The sequence below is a fragment of the Podarcis pityusensis genome (genome assembly GCF_964106645.2).
Source record: "Podarcis pityusensis genome assembly, chromosome: 3".
NCBI lineage: Eukaryota > Metazoa > Chordata > Lepidosauria > Squamata > Lacertidae > Podarcis > Podarcis pityusensis.
Genome location: NC_138026.1, coordinates 77,618,956 through 77,638,412, shown reverse-complemented (window position 1 = coordinate 77,638,412; position 19,457 = coordinate 77,618,956). Strand labels below are relative to the sequence as shown.

The 19,457-nt window shown below is 39.4% G+C and overlaps 1 protein-coding gene across 18 annotated transcripts in view; it reads right to left on the bottom strand.

Annotated features, from left to right (window-relative positions):
• Positions 1-19,457, bottom strand: part of RYR2 (ryanodine receptor 2) — a 260,198-nt gene that overhangs the window by 135,599 nt on the left and 105,142 nt on the right. For 7 of the 18 annotated variants that reach the window (XM_080997555.1, XM_080997568.1, XM_080997567.1 and 4 more), the window contains 10 exons: positions 18,798-18,916; positions 18,485-18,618; positions 17,501-17,742; positions 16,844-17,036; positions 14,090-14,306; positions 13,382-13,486; positions 12,131-12,234; positions 11,158-11,241; positions 9,506-9,665; positions 1,612-1,716 (listed from right to left, as the gene is read on the bottom strand). In XM_080997555.1, the coding sequence (XP_080853681.1) occupies positions 1,612-1,716; positions 9,506-9,665; positions 11,158-11,241; positions 12,131-12,234; positions 13,382-13,486; positions 14,090-14,306; positions 16,844-17,036; positions 17,501-17,742; positions 18,485-18,618; positions 18,798-18,916 (1,463 nt within the window). The remainder of the gene's footprint in view (positions 1-1,611; positions 1,717-9,505; positions 9,666-11,157; positions 11,242-12,130; positions 12,235-13,381; positions 13,487-14,089; positions 14,307-16,843; positions 17,037-17,500; positions 17,743-18,484; positions 18,619-18,797; positions 18,917-19,457) is intronic. The other 11 variants (XM_080997558.1, XM_080997559.1, XM_080997563.1 and 8 more) reach the window with 2 other exon arrangements.

Genomic DNA, 19,457 nt, shown 5'->3' with positions numbered 1-19,457 from the left:
CAAATACAAGCATGAGAAACAGCCAGTAGACCTAACAGTAATGTAGAGATCTCACTCCATCTCTACCCTAGCAGTATTCTTGGACAGTTATATCAATTGATCATCTGGGGAATTTCTACTCACAGCACCCCATCCTACCCTACAGCATATCATAGGGTGGTGACCCAAGAATAGAGATTTTCTGCTCTTGCCCCTGTACTATGGAAAGCCCTTCCCTCTACCATATGTGAAGCAGCAACTATCAGTTGCTTCAGACATCTTGCAAAGACTCTTCTATAAGACTGGATCCTGTTTTATATGACTGAATATTCCGAATTTCTGTTTTATTCAATTTTATGTGTTTTTATGTGTTTTTCCATTGCTGTTTTACTGGTTTTAGGCTGTGTTTTTGTATGAAAGCTATACTGCTAGTTTTTTTAAGAGTGTAACCACTTAGAGATTATTATAAATGTTAAGCAGTACCGGTATATAACTGAACTACCACAAGGTAGTATAGCTTGTATTTATAGCTTGTATTAGCCTCCTGTGATAGAAAGGGTCTGGACAGGTTGCTTATACAGCAACCATTTCTAAGATATACCATGCATCTTAGAAAAATAGGTCACACTGCTCAACTTAAAATAATGTTTCACAGCAAAGCTTTTAGACTATTAGGGATGTTTCCGCACTATACACTCTTGCTCCAGATACTACCTGGTGCCTTTTCTACAAAATTTAACCTTCCTTTCGCTTCAGAATTCTATGGGAAGTGCTGAATGAGCAAAGTTCTAAGAAACTCATTGCAACACTTAACAACAGCCTCTTATAAAGAGAGTAGTTACAATTTGAAATGTGTAAGAAAGCAGTCCTCTCTTTTTTATGAGATGTACTTAATAACTTAAAAGGAAAACGGGTGTCATTGCTTTTTTCCTATTTTTTATATAGATTCAATGCCATAAATCTAGCATATAATGAACTGCAGCAACTGCATTTTAATGAAAGATAGAAAATGTGAAAGTACATAGGATCCAGTGGTCCCATCCTGATGGCTAAACCTGGGGCTTAGTTACTAAAGGCAAACTGGATCTTAGTCACAAATCTACCTCTTCATAATATACACTGTTTTCATAATTTAGAATTTAGGTGGATTTTGAAATGTGCTGTTGAAATTTGTAATTAATTAAATACATGCTATATTTTAAATCTTGTAAGATTGTATTGACTCAAATATGACCTAAAATACGATACACCCTCCTATAAAGGGACACTGTCAAGTATTTTCATTAAGTTCAGAATTTATTTTGTGTTTGATCCAATAGTGCCCTTCTGTACACAAGAGCGGTCCTTTCATGAATGCAAGGGCCTTCAATACAGTTTAGGCTCTCGCTAATGGAAGGGATGGTTTTCACGCATTCCCCCTTGATGTTTCCTGTGCTGTTCTGGAGGGTCCCCAAGCCACTGGAGCAGATTTTCAGGGGTACAGGAGGGAATGGATATCACTGAAAATCACCTCTCCTCCTTCCATTAGCAGATGTTGGAGTGTCCTTTTGGTGGGAAGAACACTGGCAACACTAGATCTAACCTTTTACCATTGCAAACCAATGCACTTTTAAGAAGCTGTGCCTTACTTACAGTACTTACTTGTTTGTGATCCCTGCCATCAATGCTGTCAGCACAGTTCTGTGAAGAGGGCATACTAAATAACGTGTGGTCCTTCTGCTGGCTGGCTGGCTGGCTCTGCAGCAGCAGAATAAAAATACTGTGTACAATCATGCATAAACAGCAGCTATTGCTCTTGAAAGGTTCCTTGGAAAGAAGTGGTGGATTCCATAGAAGAAAATAAGGGATTTCCTGAATAGATTCTAACAACAGAAATGAGTAATAATAGGGACATAAACTACTTGACAGTATCCCTTTAATTTTCAGTACGAAAAATAAGAAAAAAATCAGCAAAGCATCTGGGTCCATCATTCAGTGAGACTGAGTTTACTTCTTACAGTAGTTTCCATGATTGATTAAAGGTGGAACTAGACCATGAGAGGGACACAGAGCTGCCATTCTCCTGTGGCTCTTCCCTCTTGTTTAATGCATGGTACGACATAGCAAGAATGCATTTGTCTACTACCAATTCCCTCCTTGACTTCATCAACTGTCACTGCAATGATACCACATCATATCACATGTTGTGTTAAACATCACAGAGAAGGAAGGTGACATATATTTCTACCCTAAGTGTCTTTTGCAAGTTCTTTCCTACAAATTGCATGCATTGAAAGATTGTTCCTTAATATGATTTCTTCACTTGCTAGAAAAAGAGCTACGCACCAAAGCACTTCGAGCCAACATATTGTACTGTAACATCTCACAGTAAAATCCAGCTATGACAAATGTAACCAATGATATACTCCAGTAAGGAAGCTAAGCAGAAGCGTTAGTACAGATATCAAATAAAGGGAAGGAATGTGTTTATGAAAAACGAAGATTAGAGTCACACTACCTTTTTTTCCCCTCTTCTGGAATCACAATCCTTCTCATAGACCAGCCACATTTATTGTTGCCAAATCCAATTGTCCTCTCAAATTTTTTAAGACTTAATTTGCAGAGATTTTTTTTCCTGGCTACAAAATGTAACTGAAGTACCAGCCTATTTAGTGTAATCAAGGATTCAATACAAAGTTGGAAAAAATATAAGAAGTAGCAAAAAGTAGATATGCCTATTATCTACTCATGTCATCCCACTGGAACTGTCCCAGTCTAGTTTTGGAATGTTTTTCTGTGCATTCATTTGAATGGGGAACACCTGGAAGCTGGAAAAAAAATGGGAGTGGTATAACTGATATTGGGACTCTTGCCAATTAAAAAAAAAACCACACAGCCTTGGTCTGTAGAGGGTCTCAAGTCAGATTTTCTGGGTCAACACACGTGGACCTAGCTTGCTGGAATTTTGCTGGCCCAAGTCCATGTGCCAGGCTTCCATCAGTCCTGGATAGGCTTGGCTATCCTACACATCTTCTCTGCCCACACCCCAACCCACCTGGGCATGCCAATCCACTTTGTACATCTCCCGTTTTAGACTACTGTTGGCTCTGGCTTATTGCAGGTAGCATAGCCTCTAAAGAGGGTTCCGACTCAAACATTTCCAGTATCCACAGCTTAAAACTTTTCAATGCAACGGTCGGTTGTGATGCTAGTTTACTGCACTCCCCATGTCATATACAGTGGTGCCCCGCAAAAACGAATGCCTCGCAAGACGAAAAACCCGCTAGACGAAAGGGTTTTCCGTTTTTCGATGTGCTTCGCAAGACGAATTTCCCTATGGGCTTGCTTCGCAAAACGAAAAAGTCTTGCGAGTCTTGAGATTTTTTTCGCTTTCCCCCCTTTTTCTAAGCCGCTAAGCCGCTAATAGCCTTTTAGCCGCTAAGCCGCTAAGCCTTTAATAGCCGCTAAACCGCTAATAGCGCTAATCCGCTAAGCCGCTAATAGGGTTGGTTCCCAAGACGAAAAAACCGCTAGACGAAGAGACTCGCGGAACGGATTAATTTCGTCTTGCGAGGCACCACTGTATCTGTCATGAGTGGCTATCAAGAATGCAACGTTACTTGGAAGTTTAGCTCCACAGATTTTAAGAAGCTTCAGGGGTAGGCTTAAGATTGCAGGCCTAGTTACAAAAAAATATTTTAAAAAATAGCAATATGAGAAATATTTGACAGAAACTGTGGCCGTTTATTTATCTCTATTGTAAAGACTACAGCTGCCTTCATAATTTCAATCAAAATATCTATAAGAAATGAAATATGAAATGCTGAATTAATCAACCAGAATATTGATAGATGCTTAACGCATTGTTTACTGAAGTACTATGTACAACTATGTTCAGTCATTATAATTTATATTAGGGCTCACAAGGACTCATTCCATGGCTCTTTTGAATGACTAGGTCATTCCTGAATAATGAGAAGTGATACTTAATGGGATTGCATTGAAACACGTTTAGAACAGTTCCTCTCATTCCTAAGTATCTAGTTTTAGGAGAACAGTTTATAGGTTAGAAAAAAATTATGCTCAAACACTATTATTTTCACTACTTTCTCATAACTGTAGAATAAGAGAGAAACTCCCATTTCCGCCCACTCACCACCCATAGTTCTGTAGCCTTTATAGCATTCATGTATCTTCTGATGGATGATGAAAATTGTGCAAATAAATCCCAGGAAAATGTTTTTAGGGTTTTATCTAGATTGCTGCTTTTTTTTAATCACAAGAAAACTTGACTCTAGAGCGCAACAGTTCCATCAATAATGTGGTGTGAATAAGAACTCTGGACATTTCTACAAATGGTGGACATTCCTGCTCTAGAAAGAATGATGTGGAATGCCTACTTATTTCCATCATTACTGCATGAAATCCTTGCTGTGGTATATAACCACATACTGTGCTGAAACTTTTATTGGTGGAAATGTTTATTGTGTGAAAATAGTCAGCAATAACACAGAAATAGAAATACAATGGAGTGGTGCCTACAATAATACAGGGAATGAGGGAAACCATAGAGTTGTAGCAAAAGCGAAAGCTCTCAGACCAACAGAAGGAAAGGTGTTTGTATCACATAGTTGATTTTATTTAAGCAGTATCTCTGGCATTCAATAATGTCAAAGGATATTTTGTGTGTGTGTGCACGTGTGTACAAAAGCTGCTGAAACTCTGACTTTCAGATAAAAGGTAGGCAGAAGAACACAGGCTTAAAGTAGCTTCCTGGCTGGAAGCAAAATGTATTTGCAAATTTCCCACAACATGCTTAAAGCTGAATACACAATCTGGAGCCAGTCAGCTCTAGCAGCTAGTTTATATGCAGCAACTAATGACTCTGGAAGATAAAGTGCATCTTGGTTTACTTCAAAAGATGCACCCAGCCACTTCAGTGAAAACTTGTGTGCCAAGGCCCCATGACTCACGGTCACCTTGTGGATAAATAAAGCACATGAACAAGCGGGTTTTGGTTTATGGGTTTAAATAGGCAATAATAATAACAATAATAATACAGTCATACCTTGGAAGGCGAACAGAATCCATTCCGGAAGTCCGTTTGACTTCCAAAACGTTCAGAAACCAAAGCATGGCTTCTGATTGGTTGCAGGAAGCTTCTGCAGCCAATCTGAAGTCATGGAAGCCCCATCAGACGTTTGGCCTCCAAAAGAATGTTCGAAAACCGGAACACTCATTTCCGGGTTTCGATAGTTCGGGAGCTGATTTGTTCGGGAGCCAAAGCGTTCGAGATCCAAGGTACGACTGTAATGTATTATTTATACCCCGCCCATCTGGCTGGGTTTCCCCAGCCACTCTGGGCGGCTCCCAACAGAATATTAATAACATGATAAAACATTAAACATTAAAAAAGTCCCTAAACAGGGTTTCCTTCAGATGTCTTCTAGAAGTCAGATAGTTGTTTATTTCCTTGACATCTGATAGGAGGGCATTCCACAGGGTGGGGGCCACTACCGAGAAGGCCCTCTGCTTGGTTCCCTGTAACCTCACTCTGTAACCCCTTGACTGCGGGGCCTGGCTGCAACATTGCCCACTGAATAAGGTAAGGGGACTTTCAAAAATCAATCTGCATTAATGTCAGGTGGGTATGCAGAAGTTGATGCTGCTTGAAGTTTTCATTACCTGACTAAGGCACATACATTTCTAGTGACTTAGGTTTAATACAGATAATTGATTAACAATAACCTAGAAATACATAGCCTCAACTTAAATACAATGGAAGGATGTAATTCACTGTTATAAATATATTGTTCCTAAAAATGAGTATATGCATGTGAATTTGTGTTGTTGCAGTTGTCATCACACCATAAAGGGAAAACATACTCCTCTTTTAACGCAAGACATGGATCTCAAATAAAAAGCTGATGATTGTGTCAGTGCAAAAAACAAACGAAAACAAAAGAAACTTCTACATCCAAGTTAGAAATAAATAATGATGATGATGAGCTATGATTATGTTACAGCAAAAAGCCTGTTACATTTTGAAAATTACTTTTCTATAACATAGTGGTAATTTAGTTACAAAGGCTGTATTCATTAGAACTCAGTTTTCCAACTGTGAAATGCTACTGTACTTTTTGGCAGGACTGAAGATGCTTATTTTTTACTATATTGAGTATAGTAGCTTGATACAATGACAATGTTTGGATGTTAAATCTCAATTTACCAAACTCAATACATAAACAATACTTTTGCCTATGTATGTAGCCTCTTTGTTCCTTTCTTCATGCTGCGAGCAAACAAACCAGCAAGTCTTCAATTAAGAATAGTGTCCTGTTTTGTCTAAACAAGGAAACTATGGTTACAGCTTTGGAACATGTCAGGATATTAAACTATAGTTTAAAATTGGATTTAAATACTAGCTTGTTCCAAAAGTAGTAACCGTAGTTTCATGGGTTTGGTTAATTAGAGGCTTTGTGGTTTAACTGTGACTTGTGCAGAGGGAGAGGAATGAAGGGGCTTAATTTACAGGGGAAAGGTTCATTCATAGCTCAATGATCACATTTGCAACAGATTTGTATAGAGGTTTGTTTGAAAGGAAAATTATATTTACTTCAATAATAATTTACTATACTTTACTCCCCCCCCCCATAGAATGCACATGCACACACCTCACCCTGATGCCATTCCTTGGAGACTGAGGTCCTAATTCATTGGAATTGTAAGGTTAAGAAATCATCCCGGGACCCAGAAGATTTTAATAACTATCACCCAGTTGTAAATATCTCCTTCCAAGGAAAGGTTCTTGAGCAAGTGGTCACCATCCAGCTCCAGACTACCTTGGACAAGAATGATTTAATAGAACCATTTTGATTGGTGTTTAGGCCTGGTTTTGGCACAGAAACTGCCTTGGTTGCCTTGCACAAATATCTCTATTGGGGGAAAGGGTGTGTGTGTGTGTGTGTGTGTGTGTGTGTGTGTCCCTGTTGATTCGCCTTGATCTCTCAGCAGCTTTCAATGCCATGAAGCAAGGTGTTCTTCTGGAGCAGCTGTCTGAATTTGGACTGGGTGGCACTGTGTTGCGATGATTCCAGGCTTACTTGGATGGCCACCCCGAGAGAGTGGTACTTGGTGTATACTGCTCGACTGTCTTCAATTGGGTTGATCCAAAAGGGTTGATCTTATCCCCCATGCTGTTTAACGTCTACATGAAGCTGCTGATCAAAGCAATCCAGAGATTTGGAGTGAGTTCATATGGATAGTTGTCTTTGAGATATTATTGCCCTGGTGTGGTGTAGTGGTTAAGAGCGGCAGACTCCTAATCTGGTGAACCAGGTTCACGTTTCCGCTCCTCCACATGCAGCTGCTGGGTGACCTTGGGCTAGTCACACTTCTCTGAAATCTCTCAGCCCCACTCACCTCACAGAGTGTTTGTTGTGGGGGAGGAAGGGACAGGAGAATGTTAGCTGCTTTGAGACTCCTTTGGGTAGTGATAAAGCGGGATATCAAATCCAAACTCTTCTGGTCCATAAATACCACTTCTCCCCCGTATTAATCAGTTGGGAACTGGGCATTTTATGTATCTTGCATTGTTAGTGTTTTAAATTTTCTCTAGGGTTTTTTTAATAGCTTTTTATTGGGTTTTATAAACAAGCATCATAGTATAATAAATAATACAAATAAATAGACCAAGCCTTCTCATGTCGTCTGTATATCACAAAAATAACACAATAAATCTGCAATAATATCTGTAACGTAAGTTTCATTATTAGTGGTCAATGTGTAAGCTCTTGGTTTGTGAATTAGTTTAAACAAAAACAGAGGGGAAACAGGATAGAACAGAACAGATAACATTCAGCATTGCAGAGCTAAACACCTAATCAGGAGCCCTTGTGGTTTTGCTTAGATTAAATATTGAGTAATGGTCATTTTTGCTCAATGAAGCAATATGAAGCGTTGGCATATTGATGAACGTGGGTTGAAAGTGAAAATAATGTATGTTTAAATATAAATTTACATCAACCAGATTCAGCCAATTGCTGATGGGGAAGGGGGAATTGTTCCTTTTCTGAATAACTGACATATGCTATGAGATTAAACCACATTTCGGTAAAGCCATTTTTTTTTATCTGTCCACAAGTCAATCATAGTTTGTTAGTTAACCTCTCAAGGAGAGCTGTTTCCCAAACTGTTTTGTACCAGTTATCTAGTGTTGTGCCAGAAAGGTCTTTCCAGTGTCTTGCTACGTTGCATCTTGCCACTTGATATAAATGGTTTATTAATTCTTAATTGTGTAAATCTGGATTGTCGTCTTGAAGGTCTGTGAGTTCTGTGAATGCTTTACGATCCTGATTAATCAGAGGTTGGCTGAAAAGATTCTACTTTTTGGTGGCCTTTAAATATTTTTGAGATAGCTACAATCTTGGAGTTGTACCATGTTTGGGGGATGGGTGATCCTCTCATTAGGTCATTAAACAGGTGGACCATATATGGTAACCATGTTTCTTTTAATTGTTTATAATACTTGGAAGTGAAGCCATCTGGTCCTCAGGCCAATATTTTTTTAAGAACAATGTCAATTTCTAATAGAATTTTTCTCTGGTTTTAAATTGTATTTATGTGCTGTAGTTTATTGTCAAGTTGCTTAATATTAACAACAGACCTCAATGCAGCAATCTTCTATGTTCAATTTTCAGTTAAAAGCAGAAAGTGGCATGATTTAAAGCATCACTTGGGGGCCTTTTTCCTTAGCAGGTTTGCATCCATAATCTGAATATTACTGTAGGAAAAAGACTTCGGGGGATGGGCTGTGGGATTCAGAGAAGTGGAATGAGTTGGTAGGGTTCAGCACCCCTTTCTAATGCTCCTGTGAGGCTTTAAATCATATCCCTCCCCAGCTTCAGACATGATGGGTACAGATACTGGTCTACCTGCGTAGTTGAAAGAATAACTTATTCAAATTTAAAAGTTGTAAGTCAAATGAATCAAGTGACTGTATTTCAGGCTTAAAGGAAACATAAACAAAACTTTAATACCCCTGATCACTGCCACTTAAATCTTCAGGTAACATGTCTGAAATAAAAGCATTTCTTATACACAGAATTCCAAATGAATCAATTTGTTCTAGATGGCATATTAAAACAGGGTTTGCCTTCTTTAAGCAGTTATCTAAGCACCTAGAAACTATCCTTACTTGTCTCCAAGGAACCCACCACACCTACCCAAATCAAATCCTGATTCTCAAAGTAGTTATTCCAAAGTAGTTTGACTAACTACGGTGTTCATTACTTCTGGGACATTTAGCACTGGAAGTATATAAACTAAACATACGATCAAAATATGTATTTATTTACTTTTATTTTTTTTAAATGTTGGTCATTTTTCCTTTCCCAGGGCAACTCAAAGCAACTATAGTGAAAACAGAAATTGGCCCGAACTCCAGTAGTCATATTCATCTGCTTTACCACCCACCCTCAAAATATCATTTGAGTTCCACAATATCTGCAATTATCAGTGAATTTTCAAGCATCCACCAGGGACTTACCTGCTGAATTCCATATGTCCAACCCTGCCTGATACGATCCCTTGCCCATACATTGTGAGCATTCTCTGCAAGTTTATCAACCATAGCTTCCTGAGAAGGGGTCAGTTTGATACAACTCAGATCCATAGGAGCAGGCTTGTATCCACTAGACAACAGATAACTGTTAGATGAGAGTAAAATACTTCAGTGAGATTACTTTTATATGCATGTCTCTCAACATTTTAGAACAGCAAAACACAGCAAAACAAGCTGACATACAGCAAAATGCTGTTCTCTGAACCAGAATTATATTCAACTCATGTGGTCTTAGTAGGCTACTTGAACAGCTGCTAGTATTATTACTATTATTATAGTAACTAGTCCGACAGTAAAGTGTTTCATCACCAATTAAAAATATTAAAATTTCAACCATATAATAAAAGTTGACTGCACTCTTTGTTTACGGTTCTGCTGAATGTTTGGGGGCAAGCATTTTCAGCATGAAAAAAGAGTCTGATTTTTTCCCCTCATAGTTTTTTCTGAAATAATATTTAAACATTGAGGAAAGTGTATTATTCATCTCTTTGAAAGCCACCATTGTCATTAGCACACTTCTTAAGACTGTCTTAAAATTTTTAAGATTGTGAGGCATTAATTATATACTTTCTTAAACAAAGAACCAGGAAGTAGTGATCAAATACAGGAACACATGAAGGTATAGATCTTCATCCCATTGTAACAGAGCAAGCCAGTAACTAATGTGGAGCAACAGTAGCCATAGTATTCTGACAGGTCTACGAAAGGGAAATAATAGTAGGACAAGCAAATGGGGCAAGTTGTTTCTCAGTCAGTTGCTGATGAGGGGTGTGATTTCTCCCTCAAACTGAGGCAATAGCATGCATATCCCAAGAAGGCAAAATGGATTTTCTCAGTGTAAATGCACAGCAGTAGGGTCGGGGGAGGGGTATTTGGCATATCCTGCACAACAAATGCTGTACAGCAGTGATGGCCAAACTTGGCCCTCCAGCTGTTTTGGGACTACAATTCCCATCATCCCTGACCACCGGTCCTGTTAGCTGGGGTTGATGGGAGTTGTAGTCCCAAAACAGCTGGAGGGCCAAGTTTGGCCATCACTGCTGACCAGGCTCAGTTGAGATGAGAAAGCTGCATGCAGCACCATGGACAATTTGGTTGGCATCATAAATCTGAGACATCAATAAAATGGTATTGCTACTGCCAGCCTTGAGCCCAGTAACAGAGGAAGCTACAAAGCGATCAGTTCAGAAGATACTAAGGAAGCTAGCAGAGGTTGCCTATGCAGTTGCTTGTTCACGCACTCCTCTGTCTGTTCTTCCCCAATCTCATTCTGGTGGAGCTCAAGAACTGTGGTGATAACCACCGTTTCACCTTCTTGACCTCTCTTTCACTTGCTGCCATTGCCTTATCTAAGTGATGGGGAAGGTGGACTTCCCACCCACACAGCTGAACTGTTGCAACTGTATGAGTGCTTTTGCTTACCATTAGAAGAGAACCCCCAAGAGCCCATGATTATCAATTTGACTCAAGAAGTACAGTGATATGATAAACACACAAGTGAGACTGGACAGGAAGGCAGGCTCCTACTTTACACACACCTACACATCTTCCATTTTATTTTCTGAATTTAAACTTACTTCTTTGGAAGTTTTAGTTGCTTCACTTTTTCCTCAGCATGCTCATCAGCAATCCCAACATGACAACCTAACGCCAGCAGTGTTCTGGAGGAGAAAATCAATAGCTTATAGGAACTTAAATTGGCATGTTGAAAAGCAAAGCTACAACTGCTAGGTTTGCGGAGAAAGATGTTTGCAAGACAAAAATAATAATTCCTAGAACCTGTGGGCCAGGTTTTGGTATCTCCCTTCAAAAATATTTTTTGGGATTGTATTTATACAATACATTACTCACTGAGAGAAGCATTCACACACACCCCACGGAGCCCATTGCCCAGCTCTGCCTGGCTTGCTTTTATGAGCTAGTATGGGCAAGGAGACAGGCAGATCGTTTCACTCGTCCAAGCAGCCTGCCCACATCCTCAGAGATAACAGGTTGAAACTGATCCTATACAACTTGACTAAACAGAGCTCTGGCACTCTCCCGCCCCAGCCCTCCTACCACAGTGGAGTCTACCTCTTCAGGAATCTGAACCTGGATAGCTCCACATTCCAGTAGGCCACCAGGGAATCAGCTGAGAGACCATCAACATGGGGTTAGACATCCCCTACCACTCTCTAGAAGCCATTTTGATCTATTAAGTGGGGAGAGGCAGACCATTTGAATCAGTACCACTTCCCTTAATCTTAAGGAAGAAATTCAGAAAGCATGTTTAAATGTAGCAACATTTATTTGGCACATCTACAGATCCTGCCAAAGAGGCAAGCAGCAGAGCAGTATCCAAAGTTATTAATGTAGAAATCACCAAAATCTGTTTGAGAAGATTACCAGAAGAGTAATCACATTGATTTATCACCACCCACCAAACAGATGGGCATTTTCTTATTCCTATACAAGGCAAACCTCATAGACTATTTAAGAGTTCACACCCCCAAATCTTTTTGAAGAAACATAAAAACACTTATGATTAGAGTAAGCAAGCTACAAACTTACTTTAGTGTTTCTAGTGACATTTGGAGATTATAATTTCGCTCTTGTTCTGGCAGTTTTGCAAACTCCACCAAGCATGGATGCTGTCGCTTGTTGTCATCTCTAACCTGCAATAAAGGAAACACTGAGCTTAAATCTGTCTTAGAACTGTAAGTCCAAAAGACCTATATTACTGAAAAGGAGTTTGTACCATGTCAGAAATATTAGATAATGAGTCAGGCACTTTAAGCTCTTATTGATTTCAGTGTGAGAGTTGTTTAAATCTCTCCCATTGAAATCAATGATGGTGAGTTTTAAGTACCATGGTATCTCAGGTTAAGTACTTAATTCATCCCAGGGGTCTGTTCTTAACCTGAAACTGTTCTTAACCTGAAGCACCACTTTAGCTAATGGGGCCTCCTGCTGCTGCCGCGCCGCCGGAACACAATTTCTGTTCTCATCCTGAAGCAAAGTTCTTAACCCAAGGTACTATTTCTGGGTTAGCGGAGTCTGTAACCTGAAGCGTATGTAACCCGAGGTACCACTGTACTGTACTATATAGGAATGATGTATTTATAACTGTTGGCCGAGTTGTAAGATATTTCATGTAACGTGAAATTTGCTATGGCAGATATAGGTCAGGAGCCATCACATCTGGTGCTGGGAGCCATGGCCTTTGTGTGCAGGCTACCCCATTGGTGAACCACAGAACTGTGGTTTGGAGCATCTCCTCACAGGGAAGCGATATTCTCAGGATCTGAACTGGCCCCATCCATCCATCCATCCATCTATTTGGCTCTGCCAGGCAGAGAACACTACCAAAAGTCTCCTCTTGAGGTTGAGACATTGCCAGAGCAAGAAGGTCTTCCTAGCACTTGTGTGATTCAGTGCATTCTTCAGCTGACTCATGGCTTGGCTCTCAACTACAGACTCCTTGGCACAACCACTGGCTACCCTCCAAGTGCTGTGTGTGACCCAGCCCTGACAATATGTTAGAGATGCTTCTGAATAATATAAAACCCTTTTACTTGGATAACCACTTATAAGCCATTTTGGCAAGTAAGGGGTATATAAACAAATAATAAAACAATTACAACAGCAATGAAAATTTAATGCAAAATCTATGTTCTCTGAAAGTGTAACTATTAGAAAATTATTCTACATTATATGCATATATACATTGAACATGTACAATATAATTACTCCACGTTATTCTGCATGATATTTTAAAGCAATAAGAAAAACAACAGAAAACAAAATTTGAAAAGCACGTACAGGACCATACTGCCATCCAAGTTCAATTTTATTCATAACCCAAAGTTCGTGGATATTCTCAGCTAGTTTTTCCCTAATTCTGTCCAGATGTGGAGGTAATACAATCTAAAGATAAAAGAGCAAATCTGTTAGAATAAAATGACAGAGTGCAGTGGAGGTGAGAAAAAGATAATTTACCAGAATGAAATAAACTACTTGTCCAAAGTTTACATATGTTTCACTAATTGCATAGTAGTAAATGATTGAACTGGAAATAACATAATGAAAGCAACCTGATCATAATAACAAATGTACTTTGAGTTTGTCAATGTACAGGAATTTTTGTTCCTTTTTAAAGATTTTTTTTTATTAATCTAGATTTTCAAGATAGCCTACGAAAGAGAACCATAAAACAAAAATAAAACAGATCTACTACTATCTACTGCTTTTTGTATTTTTACTGTTGCTATGATGATTGCTTTTGTTTCTGATGTTTTGAGGAGTTTTTTAATCTTTAAATGACTGGTTAGATAGAACAAGTTGTGAAAACAAATGCCTTTACAAATTAACTAATATTTAGTGTCACTGTACTTGATATGTAGACTCCCAAACAATAAAATATGAGGCAAAAAATGAAAGCAAAAGGTATTTGCAAGTTTATTGATTTTAACATAATATTATGTAGCATACTTATCCCATAGCTGAAAAGTTAATGTAGATTCTATTTACCTGACTGGTATCTACAGGTACTGGAGTGAAAGCTGCTTGGGATAGAGATATATTTGGGCCCAGAAGGTCTCTTGTGGAATTCCGATCCTGTTTGTATTCTCTGCTGTGTTCCACTTTCAATTTCTCTTTTGGCAGAATAGCTTCAAAACAAGGAGCATATCCTGGAGGTGGAAGGAATTTAAATTCCCCATGGCGGCCTCCAAGCAAAAAACGTACCCTATAAGACAACAATTCAAATATTCCTGATGCCTTTAGTTCAATTCTAAAGTAAAATTATTCCTTCAAAGTCACACTTTGCAAGTGCTGCATCTGGGATTTACAGTGGTACCTCGGGTTAAGTACTTAATTCGTTCTAGAGATCCGTTCTTAGCCTGAAACTGTTCTTAACCTGAAGCACCACTTTAGCTAATGGGGCCTCCCACTGCCGCCGCACCGCTGGAGCACGATTTCTGTTCTTATCCTGAAGCAAAGTTGTTAACCCGAGGTACTATTTCTGGGTTAGCGGAGTCTGTAACCTGAAGCGTATGTAACCTGAAGTGTATGTAACCCGAGGTACCACTGTATTTCAGAGTGAATTAGTTTTATCTAAAGGTGACTGCATCTACACTAGGCTGTGATTATCTTCTCCTACTTTCTGTCTTAAAAAAAAGTAAAGGACCCCTGACAGTTAAGTCCAGTCACGAACAACTCTGGGGTTGGGGCGGTCATCTTGCTTTACTGTCCGAAGGAGCTGACATTTGTCTACAGACAGTTTTTCCAGGTCATGTGGCCAGCATGACTGAGCCGCTTCTGGTGAAACCAGAGCAGTGCACGGAAACGCCATTTACCTTCCCGCCAGAGCAGTACCTATTTATCTACTTGCACTTTGACGGGCTTTCAAACTGCTAGGTTGGCAGGAGCTAGGACTGAACAACAGGAGCTCACCCCGTCATGGGGATTTGAACCGCCAACCTTCCAATCAGCAAGCCCAAGGCTTAGTGGTTTACACCACAGCACCACCCGCGTCCCACTTTCTGTCTTACCTGTGGTCTATTTAGCGATAACTACTGCTTAGTTTAGGTTATTAATTTTATATGTGATATAAATGAAGAATAAGAATGCATATTTATTCAGAAGTAAGTGTGTATTCATTTGGCATACTCAATTTTGGATAAGAACTGGAAAAAAACAGTGATTATATCATCACTTCATCACTGGACTAGTGTAGTAGCGAGTAAGAGCAAAGTCTGTGAGGCAGAACCAGCACAGAATGAACTCACTGTATAGTGTTAGGTATCTTTTGGCTTCAGTTCCTCATCTGTAAGATGGAAATATTAATATTGACCAACATGTGGACCTCAGTAAAGATGTACAGTGGTGCCTCACAAGACGAAATTAATTCGTTCTGCGAGTTTTTTCGTCTTGTGAATTTTTCATCTTGCGAAGCACGGTTTCCCAAAGTCTTCAAAATCACCAAAGTCTTCAAAAACCTCAAAAAAGGCTACCACACCGCGTGCTATGAGTTGCTCCTCGAAGTCAAGTCGCAACTGCACCTCTTCAAGCAATGCACCCTGGGTATTAATGGTTTTAAGAAAAAGGAAACAAACTTGCAAGACGTTTTTGTTTTTCGTCTTGCGAAGCAAGCCCATAGGGAAATTAGTCTTGCGAAGCAACTCAAAAAACGAAAATCTCTTTCGTCTTGCGAGTTTTTCGTCTTGCGAGGCATTCGTCTTGCGAGGTACCACTGTATCAGTTAATATATGTGATGTGCTTTGAGCTCTTAGGAAAAGCACTATATAACTAGATATCCCTTGGATAAGGATTTTTCAGAGTGCTGCACCTCCACTCACAGGAAGCCACTCTCCTCATAGAGTGGACTTGGAGTTTTGTTTTCAAAAGCAGCCTAGTGCCATTTTGAATGGGTGAGTAGATCATTTTCCTTCCCCTCTCAACCTACTATGCCCTTCTTTGGCCAGCCATTCCAGCTCCCACTGAGGAAAAGCATTCCTTCCTGTAGCACCTTAAAGACCAACTAAGTTAGTTCTTGGTATAAGCTTTCGTGTGCATGCACACTTCTTCAGAACTGAGGAAAAGCAGTACATGTAAGTCTAAAAGACATAAGATAAAGAGATCCCTTCCAAGATCCCTTCTGTGGAGTTTGCTTCCTCCAAATACTCTCTCTCTCTTCTAAACTTGCACAGTGTTATGAACACTGGAGCCTAAAACCTTTCTTGTGCCTCAAGAGGCACAACAATCCAAAGCTTGACTGAGCAGAAAGACTACGTAAAGGAAAATGCAACTAACTATGGATACAGGTGAATTAAATTTTCAGGACTCTTTTCGGAATTCTTTCTCGGAACCTCAATTCAGAAGACCCACAATATAAAGTTGCAGGAGGTTGAATTTGATTGGGCCATGATGCTGAAAGCTTTAACCCTTTTTCCTAGACCATTTCCCAGATCTAAATCACCTGCTGGCGATTGCTCACATCCACAGGTACCATGTGCTTTTCCTAGCAGTGCAAATATAGCAGGTTTTGAGTGGTGTGATTCACCGCCCCAACGAATCAAACCCATAGTGTCACCGTACGTGTCCAATTTGTGAAAAGTTGTTAAGAAAAAGAAAAATCAGAAGATCCAATCACACATCTGCTGTGGCTTAACCCATAGAATAAGTCCTACGCATAGAACTGAAATTTCAAAATTAAATGAATAAAACAATAAGCAAGGAAAACATGCAATGTATTCGCTGAAAATGACAAGATGGGGTACTAACTTTATCCCTGCCGAGAAGCTGACAACTGGAAAGAAAAGGCCATCTGTATTGAAATTCTCAAACATCCCCTGGACTGGCTGTCCATTTATCCGGAATGAAATGCTTGGAGCACTCAGATCAAGGCAGCAGCTGATTACATCATCAGTCCTTAACAGATGCTGGTTGGGAGAATTCACAGATCTTGCTACACAGCCTAGGATATAAGAGTAAATATAATTAGAACAAAAGTTCAGCCTCATGTAAGAAAAGCTGCTTTCAGAAAACTTGGTACAAAGCCAAAGAAGAATCAATACAGATTAACACAAAAAAGCACCAGTATTAGATCTCAGGAAGCTGCCTTCAACCTACTCAGAACACTGGAGTATTTCTTTCTTCAATTTGTATGTTTTTGCTCTTGTTATGTTGAAAAATCCAATAAAAAATTAATTATAAAAACAAGAAGGGGGGGAAAGAACAGTGGTTCATCTAGACCAGTGTTCCCTATTCACTGACTGACAGTGGCCCTCCAGAATTTCAGAAATATCTCTTTTCTGCAAAAACCGTGGCTCTTCCCCCACAAATGCAACTTGGAGAATAGTAGATGACATACTGGCTGAAATAAAGAAGTCAACTGCTAAGTGTTTTAAAAACAAAGCTAAGGTATTTAATTTGCCTTACCTGACCACAGATGAAGTCCATCAAAACTATAGGAATACAGGTCATCACCAACACCATTTCCTCCCCATTCTTCTCCTCCCACAGGGTATGGTGAATAGCCTTCTGTTGAAGCCCAGCCCACACGAAGGTGAGTAGCTTCGGCTGTCGTAAACGGTCCCACGTGGTCAACCATTAGCTCATAATACCATTTTCTATACTGAGCAGAGCCCTCGCTGATTCCAAGGAAAATATTGGGTCTCATACTGAATACGAGGGGAAAAGATGAATCAGAAAAGTTTCGTGTTTTTTAAAAGCATTATTAAACCCTCCTTTTGCTCTTTGGATCTGTACCCCAAGACAAATTATGACAAAAGGAGAATAGTCACTAAAATAACAATTAACCAACAACTAGCTCCATGTCTGCATGTTATTTATTCAGTTCCATTCATGAACTACATCCTATTAAATATCTCAGAGAAATATAACAAATAAAAACATATTTCACACGTAAAATCAATTCAGATACAGACTATTTGCTATTGCCTCTATAAAACCCTATTCAAGTTTTTAAATTTTAATTATTCTAATGCAAAGGATTTTGAATAATACAATTTAATAGTAATAAAATAATATTTTAATTAGATATCTTTATAGCACTGTTCATGATGCACCCCAAGGTCATGCACAAGTAAAAAATAAATAATTTAAAACCTATTTTAAAACCCACAGCACAATAAAATACAGCAGTAATCCAGGTCAAACATACTACCATACTTTGAAATCGAACATCAACAAAAAAAACTGGGAGCAGAGGTTATGTCTTCAAGAGGTGCAAAAACACCAACAGTTACTGCATTTAATTTAGAAATGTTAGCAGAAGGGGGGGGATAAACAGATTGTCTCTTAATGAATGCAACCATTATATTTGTCTACATGTGAAAAATCATTTTGATTTGTTCTTGGTTTTATATACCGATTGCACACACATTCTAGTCAATTTTTTACCTGCTCACATGGTTGACAAGACGTGTCTGGAGAAGGAGATCTCGCCCTGGCAGAAGATTGTCACAGATCAAATGCTGATTAGACCGCACAGCTACTCCATGGCACACACAGAGAGAGCACAAAACATCTAACACCTGGGGAAGAAATGATGCAGATGGTGATTATGATGGTTCTCAGATCGCATGATACTGTTTAAAAACACCAAGTGTAAAACAGAAAGACTCTCCCTTGCTATCTTAAACCCTCCCACTGAGCTATTTCATAAACCAGCTACCCATCACACAGACTCTCGATCCAAATCTGTATTGCATACCTTATGGTTTCTTCCATGTTTGTCCAAAAGGCATATAATTGATTTAATATGTCCTTCTTTAATAATATTTAAAGCTTCTGGACTTTCTACCAACACACAGTGCAAAACCTCAAGAATGCCTAAAAACATAAATACAAAAAAGACCAGTTTATTGTTTAAATTATCTCACAATTATACATAAGATATAGAATCATAGAATCATAGAGTTGGAAGAGACCACAAGGGCCATCGAGTCCAACCCCCTGCCAAGCAGGAAACACCATCAGAGCACTCCTGACATATGGTTGTCAAGCCTCTGCTTAAAGACCTCCAAAGAAGGAGACTCCACCACACTCCTTGGCAGCAAATTCCACTGTCGAACAGCTCTTACTGTCAGGAAGTTCTTCCTAATGTTTAGGTGGAATCTTCTTTCTTGTAGTTTGGATCCATTGCTCCCTGTCCGCTTCTCTGGAGCAGCAGAAAACAACCTTTCTCCCTCCTCTAGGTGACATCCTTTTATATATTTGAACATGGCTATCATATCACCCCTTAACCTCCTCTTCTCCAGGCTAAACATGCCCAGCTCCCTTAGCCGTTCCTCATAAGGCATCGTTTCCAGGCCTTTGACCATTTTGGTTGCCCTCCTCTGGACACGTTCCAGTTTGTCAGTGTCCTTCTTGA